Below are 10,669 nucleotides of genomic sequence, written 5' to 3' on the forward strand. Positions count from 1 at the left end.
TGATGAGAGGCCTGTGAGGTGATCTATAGTACTTTCATGGAGGGAGTACCAGAGGAGCATAGGCTTCACTTTTCATTACATACTTCAAACCATTCACAAAGAGGACATGGTGTGTGTGGATTCAGCTCCTCTCATTCAACAGTATACATGGGTAGCAGACCTTTATCATAGCTACTTTAAAGTGAAAGTGAAAACAGTCCAAACGTTTTCTTTCCCCCAGCAACTAGGGTACAATATATCAACCATGAACTCATAGATCCTGGATATAATCAACAATTTACCTGCGTCATACCACACCACACCTTTATGAGAAACTCGGAGACGTTTGAAACAAAGCCATCAGCGCTTAACCAATAAAAGCAAGGTCGCTCTGCAAGGCCGCAGCTTAAGCACTGGCTTTATGCCAGACAGGGTTGATAGTGATGCCACCACTGACTTGCTAAAGAGAGGTTCAGGTGCTGGACATCAATGTTGACCTGCTCCTTCTACTCAGATCAAACCCATTCTGCAGTGAGGATTAGTGAATTTAGCATTTTGAGAGAGGAAACATTGTCATGGGTTGAATGTCATAACTGTATTGATCCAAACTGCGTCACGTTGAATGTGTTTGATCGATGAACGCAGAGTCAAAAATCAATGGTGGCATTTGCATGAAAAGTGTATCCAGGCTTAACACACCTTGAAAAAACAACAACAACCACATTTTCACACTATTGTGTTATAATAAAAGCCATCTGTCATTTCTATGGCACAAAATAAGATGTTGTTTTTTTAACCTTCGAGTCTGGTTTTATTTTATTTTATTCTTTTCATTCCAAGGTTATTTATCTTGAAGATCACACCTCAGCGTGTAAGTCAGCTCTTGAGGAGATTTGTGAAGTCTAAATCTGATCTGATTATGCCATCAGGGTTATCTTCTGGGGAGTAATTCCAAGGTGTTTGCCACTGTGTTTGACCCATAAGTGTGGCTATCTAGACTATTTTGACCGCCCATTTTAAAAATCTGTCCCTTCATGGAAGCACAGCACTAAATTACTGGAGTGCACTTTTTCAGAGTAGCTGCTATCATGTCTTCTGGTTAGTCTGATTCTTTTATGGACGTGTCTCTCCAAGCAGATTGATTTTTTTTGTTTGTTTGTTTTTGTTTACTCGTGGCATCACCAACAACAGCCAGTAGAAAGTTGATGGCGCTTAAGCAAATCCTTATTTTATGTCTGACAATGGAAACGTTCATCCACGCATCAGTGCCACACGCTTCAACCCTTCTCTCCCCTCTGTCCGGATGCTTTCCGTGTCCTCGCTGCCTGGTTACTCCCTCTCCTTCCAGTAGCTGTGCCTCACCCCTCAGAGCACCATGACGCTGAGATCACTTTGGGAGGGCGTTGCAGAGAGAGAGCTACGTGTTGCTGCGCAGCAACAGATAGGAAGGAGGGAGAGAGAGAGGGAGGGAGAGAGAGAGAGAGAGAGAGAGAGAGAGAGAGAGAGAGCGCATGAGGGAGAGGAATTCCCTCGCACAAACAAAAGCGGCAATCAGGGCGTGTGTCAGCTCCTCCGGCTCCCGGAATTCACTGTGTTACATGTAGCCGATACCTGAAGCATGAAGGAGGTCAGACGCGGCGGCTGCACTATGTAAGCACTTCCAGCGACATCAAGCCTCCGGGGATACTTGAGGAAGGGACGCCACTTTAATTTGGCCTGGAGGCACCATCATATTGGACAAGGCGCCGACTCCCTTTGGCAGAGCCTCCTTCTCTTCAGAGACTGTGAAAAAAACAGGTGGACAAAGACGCACCTCTCAGGACTCCAGGGGACAGAGGTCTTTTCCTTTATTACAGGGCCACAACTTGCCAGTATGCCATCAGTGGAGTTGAAATGCAGAGTCTTCCTGTAGGAGGACCCGGTGAACTGGCAGCGCTTTAAAGTAAGTTCTCACTTGTGTCTTTGTTTCCAGGAAGAGATGGAAATCACTGCTCTTATGTGCTCACGATTTTAGAAAACAGGTGGTACATCGGGTTTGTCTTTTATGAAGGGTTGGAACAGACTTTTCTTTCTCTGTTCTCACTGATCGTGTGCGTCTCTCTTTGTGCTCTCTCTGTCTCTCTCTGCGTCAACGTGATTTGGTCTGTCACTCCTTCCTTGCGTCTATGTGTGTCCCTCTCTGCAGACATGACAGGCCAGGTCCTGGGGGAACCGGGCGGCGGGGCTCACATGGATGACAACGCCGCCATCCGCATCAACGTGGGTGGCTTCAAGAAGCGTCTCCAGTCCGACACTCTCTCCCGGTTCCCCGAAACCAGGCTGGCGCGTCTGCTCCAGTGTCAGTCCAAAGAGTCCATACTGGAACTGTGCGACGACTACGACGACACAGAGAAAGAGTTTTACTTCGACAGAAACCCGACTCTCTTCCCTTACGTGTTGAATTTCTACAACACCGGACGGCTGCACGTCATGGCCGAACTGTGCATCTTCTCCTTCAGCCAGGAGATCGAGTACTGGGGCATCAACGAGTTCTTCATTGACTCCTGCTGCAGCAGCGCCTACCACTGTAGGAAAATGGACCAGGGCCGGGAGGATTGGGATGATCGGAGCGACGAAGGGAGCACCACTTCATCCTTTGACGAGCTGCTGGAGTTTTATAACGACGCCACCAAGTTCGACAAACAGCTGTTGGGGAGCGCACGGAGGCGCATTTGGTTGATGCTGGATAACCCCGGCTACTCCGTGGCCAGCCGCATCATCAGCATCCTCTCTATCCTGGTGGTGCTGGGCTCCATCGCTACTATGTGCATGAACAGCATGAGCGAATTCAGCCTGGTGGACAGCGAGGGCCAACCCACAGAGGACCCGCGTTTCGAGACTGTCGAGCACTTTGGCATCGGCTGGTTCACTCTGGAGCTGGTTGCTAGATTTGTAGTAGCCCCAGATCTGCTGCATTTCTTCGAGCACCCATTAAACCTGATAGACCTAGTGTCCATCCTCCCGTTTTACCTGACACTCCTTATAAATCTGGTGGTGGAGAGCAGCCCGGCGTTGGCCAACCTGGGACGCGTTGCGCAAGTGCTGAGGTTGATGAGGATTTTTCGCATCCTGAAGCTGGCCCGTCACTCCACGGGGTTGCGCTCCCTGGGGGCCACCCTCAGGAACAGTTACAAAGAAGTGGGCCTCCTGCTTCTCTACCTGGCCGTCGGGGTCTCGTTTTTCTCCGTCATGGCGTACACGGTGGAGAAAGAAGACAGCGAGGATCTGTCCACCATCCCGGCGTGCTGGTGGTGGGCCACTGTCAGCATGACCACAGTCGGATACGGAGACGTGGTGCCGGTGTCGATAGCGGGCAAGCTGACCGCCTCGGCGTGTATCCTGGCTGGAATCTTAGTGGTTGTGCTTCCGATTACGCTCATTTTCAATAAGTTCTCCTTGTTCTACAAGAGACAGAAACAACTGGAGATCGCAATGAGAAGCTGTGATTTTGACGAGGAGATCAAAGAGGTGCCCTCAGTAAACCTTAGGAACTATTATGCACACAAAGTCAAATCCCTCATGGCGAGCTTATCAAACATGAGCCGGAGTTCACCCAGTGAACACAGTCTGAACGAATCAATACACTGAAACAGCTGCGTGTTTGTGGAGCCCCGGTTCAGCTGGGAGACGCTGTTCATTGTTTGTGGCTGCATGAGGAGCTGTCCAAGGTGCTGAAACCTCTGCACCAACAGCTCTCTTCCTTCCTCTGATGTCTTATTGCCTTTCTGTAGCTCAGTGCAATAATGTGTTAATCTATGTGTCGGGCACGAGCAGAGAGTAAGCAGATGTACAGGACAGCCTGGATACTACATCTCACCAAATATGCCAGACAAAAAACTGACCACAACAGATTGAAAAAGACGGAGAATGCTCTTGTTGTTCCCAGTCCTAGACGGTGTCACAGTGTAGTCCACCCCCCAGCTGTACTTGTTGTGGTCCAATATGTCTGAAAGTAGCTCCAGACATCCAATCTTTGACAGAGTGTTGATGTATTATTGTGATGTTGCAACAAGATTACTTTAGATGTGTGGATAAAGCAAACTGTATTAAACAACAAATGCCTAACACACTTCCTCGTTTTTTAATGCGCAGAGCAAGGCGTTCCCTGTCCTCCTGTGTGTCTCTTACTGATTGATGTAGTACATGTAAGCCTGTAGGGGGGCAAGGAGACTTAAGCTGTGACGGGCATAACATCTAAAACAGTTTGACAGACATAGCAACAACCATTCACAGCTGACATGTCAAATAAATGTATTCTCAGAGGGATTGGAGTTTTGTTTTTTGGCTGCAGTGACATTTCAGTTGGCAAAAACAGTTGTTTGTTATTCATGGATACGCTGTACTGATAAACTGTGAGGCATTTCAAATTTTATTGACAGCCTCAGACCTTCAGGTAGCTGAAGGTGGCGGCAGCTAAAACAGATACAGATCCATAACAATCATGGAAGCTACAGTTACAGATTACCTGCTTTCATTTACCCTTTTCTTTGAAGGAACGTCTACGGCTACCGACGCCTAGTGGGAATACAGACAGATGCAGTCCAACTTTTTTTTCTCAATGTGACGTTTGATTTAAGTCTTCTCCTCCACAAGCAATTTGTCTCCATGTCTCCAGCCTGTGAAAAGATGAACGGCAGACACATCCTGCATAGGTCCCTGTTTGTCCCTTAAAGTCCCAAAGCATCTGGATAAAACAGTTATGTTATTCTGCTGGGACACATTGAAGAGTTTATACTGCTCTTCCTGCTTCTGGTCAGCATTGCAATAAACAGCTCTCTCAGCGAGAGCAGCAGCAGTTGCAGGAATTCAACAGAGAGCACTCACTTAGTGGCATTGATTTCAGTTTAAAGGACCAAGAGCTATTTGAAACAAGTAGGCTATGGCTTTAAAAAGGCAATTATTTTGTCATCTCATCTTTAAGTAGTCGCTTTTTAAAATCTAAATATCATTTTATTTTGAAGCCGGTCGTTAAAATGAGGAATGAGTTTTCTTACTCAAGAGAAAAGCAGAGATCAGATGCACAGAAGCATCTTAATCACTGTCAGTTTTCTCAAGTTACAGATAATTCATACATTTATGCACATTTAAATTACTTCAGCAATCAATCTGCTCCAGTAGTGGAGGGATAATTTGAAATTCATTGTCTCCAGATTAATATGTGTAGACAAGCAAAAGTATTATGCATATTGCTGCTCACAACTAATTAGTCTGAGCACACAAAACCACAGACTGGCTTCCAGTGGCTGTCACCTGCGCTACATCTACCAGAAGACTCCCAGAGAAGAAATTAAACTAGTCGCTTTTCTGTTCTTAAAAGGTTCTTAAGTCAGTACCAGATTGATGTACACATCACAGCAATTTTAGAGCCTCGACTTTTGATTCAGTCCAGGTAAGATAGCAGCATAACTGAATATCACAGAGGCAGTTTCAATGCACTTCAACAACAGGATCCTGCTCACTTGAAAAAATAGCTATTCACATATTTTTAGTTTGTTTTCCAAGTATTTCTGGGGAGCTCATTCGAAATTATTTCCACTCTCATGGGCCAATTATATAAACCTCCTTTTGTTTACTTCAAAACTTTTAACGGCTTTTCTCCCTGCAGCTAATCCAAAACACCACACCAGTGGCAAACTAGTATGGAAAAATCAGTACATGAGTTCACAGTCACAGCAGGTGACATTTTAGCATAATACCAGTAAGACATACCAAAGGAAAAGTAGTCAATCTTTAGGGAGAGGAGACCAATTACAGAATCTGGGAGATCAAAATGTACTTTTGGACTGTGGGCAATGAAGAACCAGTAACAAGATTCATTGATCTGCCAGTGTTGTCTAAGTCCCAAAGTCAGGGCTTTCTATGTGTGTGTAGGTCACTGTGGCTACTACGGAGGAAGAGGGAGCTGTCTGGTCCCTCTTCCGAGTCCCTTTGGCTCTGTTGTATCATTACCCTCTGACTGCAGTGATAGATGTAAGGAAAGCTCAGGCTCTACGCGGCACATAGCTGTGGACAGATGGCAGCTCAGGTCATTAGAAGAAGGCCATGGAAAACGTGTCCTTTCCTCCTTACCAGTAATCATCAGAGCAGAAACCCAGTCCGACCATTTCTTTTGATCATCATTAATTTGTGACTCATCACACAGAAAGAAAAAAAGGCACATTTGAGGGTTTTTTTTCATGTAATCATCAAAGGTTTTAATGTTGTGCTTCATAATTGAGGTTGTTTAATTATTTTTTTAATGATTAATTAGTAAATTGAAAGAACGCCTTTGATTTTAAGTGTTTTCTGATGTAAAATTTGCTTCCTGCTATCAAAAAAAAAAAAAAAAAAAAAAGAGTGGGCTTGTTTGGTTCCTTTCACATTTTCCTTGGCAAGAGAGGAAGAGCATGAGAAGATGCTGAAACCAAGTTTATTAATGCAGAGCCAACAGGAAGTAGGAACTAAATGGTGTATGTGCTTCCGTGTGTGTGTGTGTGTGTGTGTGTGTGTGTGTGTGTGTGTGTGTGTGTGTGTGTGTGTGTGTGTGTGTGTGTGTGTGTTCAAATGTACTGTACACAAACCCACCAGACAGCATGTCTAATGGGAACTTATTGAAGCTGGCAACACAAGCGTCATCTCCAGTCTGCTTTGTATTGGTGATAGAAAACTCTGTTACTAAGCAGGCGCTCCGTGTTGTTGCACGTTACCATCTGCTACTATCCGTTTGCTTTAAACAGTGTGGGAAGTTTCGATGTGCTGCTTTCTTTCTCTCCCCCCCACTTTCTGCCTCCTCCCACGATGTCTGATCTGCGAACATTTCCAAAAATAATCTCTCATTACACGGATCATGGCATAGCTAATTATCACCTTCAGATCTGATGCAAATGCCGAATGCAGGTAACGTACGTGGATGGCTGATCACATGTCTTTATGCCAGCATTTGAGAACCGTAATTTTGGTCAGATCATGTTTGTGTTTTTTTCACACGTCTTTTGTGTGATTTGTACATAAAATGATTCAGGCTTGCTTCATTTATATGTATACTACACTTACTAATATACTACAATCCTCACATTATAATTCACCATCATTCTTATTAAATTTGGCCTTAAACTAAAACCACAGCATGACCTGCAAAAAAATCCTGCAGCATGGAGATGTTAATGTTGGCCCTCCACTAGAAAACCTTCTCAGCCACTTGATTATCAAAGAATTTCTCAAGGACAATAATTCCAGACAAATGGAACCATTAAGTACCATTAAGTGACTCATCCACTGAGAGAGTTTTTGGATCTAAATCACAAAAGTGTTCCCACAGAATTTTAAAGCGTAGCACAAAATGTCCCAATACACACCAAACACTTTGCTGATGACTTATGTGAAAAACCAGCTCCCAGATTTATACTAAAACTCCACATATAGTCCTGTTTAAACAACATTAAAAGCTGCCAATGATTTTTTGTTCTCAATAGCCAGGAAATGTGATGGTGGGTTTAGTTACTTGAGGGTAGATTGACAATACTGGCAACAGGAAGGGAAATAAGTTTTGTTCATTTCCTTTGTTTGGACATTTTCAGCTGTGTAAAGAATTTACATGACCATCTGCCTCCACCCATGCTTCCCCAGCAATTAATCTGTTCCGTCTCAATCAACTTTATGTCACACATCTCAGCATTTTACACATTAACTATATGGGCTTCATATTAGGCAGCCCACAGAACACTGCATATCCTGAACGTCCCTTCAGAGATTTATAAAGCTTATCTTATCATATATTTTATACATGTATATAAATTTTAAAAAAAATTCAACTGGTTATTTGGAATGAGGTGTATATATTATTTTATCAAAGCCCTCCACAACTCTAGTGTTAGGGTGCAAACACACAGTGAGCTTTTAATGATGTTTTGTACAAATATTTCAGGTCTGAAAAAAATGGTGTGAGAAAGAGAGGAACACAAAACACAATTACCTAACTAAGAGATTTCTACTCACCTGAAATGTGACTGGAAACATAATAATTCAGCGGTTACTCCATGAGGTGTCTCATCTGAGGGAAAAGATGAAATTGGCTGCTCTCAAACTCCGGGTCAGGCTCCCCATGCCTACACACAGAAGGCTGCATCCACAGGTGATACAGAGGGTCAGACAGACTTAGATTGGATCCATTATTACACTTGGATGGTCAGCTGGGGGTCGAGCCAACAGGACAGACACAATCAGACTTTTCCTAACTCTGAAGTAAAAGGAGAAATGGGTGGGAGGCACACATGGTCCACTTAACTGTCAGTCTATGTTTGTGGCTCTACATTTGCATCTATATGGAGTGTGTGCTTGCCTGTGTGGGGACGTGTAGGTGTGTGTGTCGTTGCTTTGCTTAAAAATCAATTTTCTCTAGGATGTGCCAAGGACAGCGGTGCAGACAGTGTGATTGGTAAAGCTTGAACCACGGCTTGTCTGAGAGCCTTGGTGGTAGAACACCTGAGCCCAATAGAATGACGTCAATGATAACTTGAAAAACCCCCTTCTACCTCACGGTGTAGAAGAAAAGCATGATGTTCTGGAGCATTAGACAACACTTGAAGTGAAGGAGGAGGGATGTTGAGCTACATATAACCACAAGGCTGTGATTAAAAAAAAAAAAAAGATGTGCAAGATTCAGAGAGCTATGACATTCTTGTACTAAGTAGAGACAAAAAATAGCAAAGTAAATAGCTTTATTATATTGAAATGGAGAATAAACAGAAGGAAAGACAAGAAGACAGATCCTGGATCAAAACTGAGCTGTTAGTGGAACACGTCATCTGTGAACAGCACACCAGAAGCTCCGGGTGGAAGCTGATTTTCTGGAAGTAGCAGGGGCTGTGAAAACATATTGTGAGGTGTGACGTGAAGATAATAGCATAATGCGCCTAATTCTGTTTCTTATAACTGTTTCTTTTCCTCTCCCCCTTTAACTCCATTGATCGTCCTGGATCAACAGCTCCCTGAATACAACAGGGCTTCATTGCACTTAGTTGTAGGGGATGGTGATAATTGCCTAATTTGTCATAATTGCTGTGCTGTACCTTGTCTGCTAAAGTTAGTTGCCTTTGAAATCCACCTGGTGTTAACGTTATACTGTGAAAAGTGCTGCAGCCACTCTGGGGGGACCACTCTGTCTAAACAAGACTGATTATGGAAACCAACTGAGCTTGGACCTGCATCTCTGCATCCATTGATGTGGGCCTGAAGTTTCCCTTTTAGTGAATCTCAGGTAATCTTCTGGTGCAGGCAGATTTTATGCGATGGTAAAAGTGAAGCTGAAGGCTGTTCATACTTCTCACAGTAAAATGTTGGTCGGGGCTGACGGTCCGTGCATTTCTCTGATAAATGGCACTAGCCAGTTGCTGTTTTAGGCAGAAAACTGCTTAATGATAAAACTTAAAAGCATTTGTGTCTACACCGAATGTCAGCATCTACACAGTAATGGCTTGAAAGTGATTTCAAGATAAGTTCGATGTAATTAGAAGTCAAAGAATGGCCAGCAAATACTGGCAGAGTGCCGGCTGCTTTAATAAATAAACAGTGATAAATAAATAAACAGATCAACATCAAAAGTCCTTTAGAGATGTGCTTTTGCCACCTGTTGTATCCAAATGATCTCCTTTAAGCAGGAAATACTGTGGAGTAGGTTACTGGGCAGAAAGAGTACAGTTGGTTTATGTAAGCCATTAGAAAACTAAACCTGAACCCAGGTGAGAAGGTTTCAGACCATTCAGCAGGTTTGAGTAAGAGAAGTGCTGGATGGACATGGGCAAAACTTGCTGTCAGTGATACAGGTCATAACATATGAGGTAATAATTAATGATTAATTGTGGAAAAAAACCTCTTCTGTTTAAGGAATGAGATTCACTGACTGGGAGCAAATGTTGAAGGGGTTGTGGGTGATTCAGCAACCTCTGATGAAAGAGGGACCAGCTGGGAAACGCTGCCTCTTGTTCATCATTATCCCACTCGAGGCAACAGGGGTGTGAAGACAACTGAAGTATACAGATGGATGGCTTCCCATTATGGATCATTATAGCTTCCTGTGGGCCAAATATCTGCTAATGTGAGTGTGCAACGGTGTTGACTATTTTTATTGAGCTTATTGTATTTTTATGGGGGTTGTAACAGTTGTTTAAGTGGATTTATGTAGCTGCTCGTAAACATTATGTCTGTTTAATATCGAGCTAAATATATTCCACAAATCATCATCAACTGGTGACTGTGCAGTTGAATCATAAGAGTAACAATCGTATAATTTAACTATTTAAATGATGCACTCACATCTGAGTGAGAGAATCCCAAATTCCAAGCTGTGTCACATTAAATAGGATCAATGCAAAGGAAAAAAAAAAGGAGCAACAGAGGGAAAGAGGCAGAGAAAGCTGCACGCCCAGACACTTCTAATCTATTAGTCTGGGCTACGCGTCAACTCCAATTTGGTAAACACACCTAAGCAAGACTCCATTGTGTCCCGTTGAGATCAGCGCTGCTTGGCTGATGCGTCCAAGCGCACACATTCAAATGTGCGTGTTCTGCTTTTTGATGAGGTGTCTCCCCTAACAACCTATCTGGATTCCAGACATGTGCGTGCAGTGATGCACCAAATAGGAACCTATACCTGTGCCGAGGCTTATGCAAAGTG

At 43.7% G+C, this 10,669-nt stretch overlaps 1 protein-coding gene across 1 annotated transcript; it reads left to right on the forward strand.

The window, feature by feature from the left end:
- Window positions 1-1,542: 1,542 nt before the first annotated feature.
- On the forward strand, window positions 1,543-4,118 carry LOC113169191 (potassium voltage-gated channel subfamily S member 2). The gene is made up of 2 exons (XM_026370386.1): window positions 1,543-1,921; window positions 2,165-4,118. The coding sequence occupies exon 2, from the start codon at window positions 2,167-2,169 to the stop codon at window positions 3,604-3,606; it is 1,440 nt and encodes a 479-aa protein (XP_026226171.1). The 5' UTR covers window positions 1,543-1,921; window positions 2,165-2,166; the 3' UTR covers window positions 3,607-4,118.
- Window positions 4,119-10,669: the final 6,551 nt, after the last annotated feature.

The sequence above is a fragment of the Anabas testudineus genome, chromosome 16 (genome assembly GCF_900324465.2).
Source record: "Anabas testudineus chromosome 16, fAnaTes1.2, whole genome shotgun sequence".
Classification (NCBI taxonomy): Eukaryota; Metazoa; Chordata; class Actinopteri; order Anabantiformes; family Anabantidae; genus Anabas; species Anabas testudineus.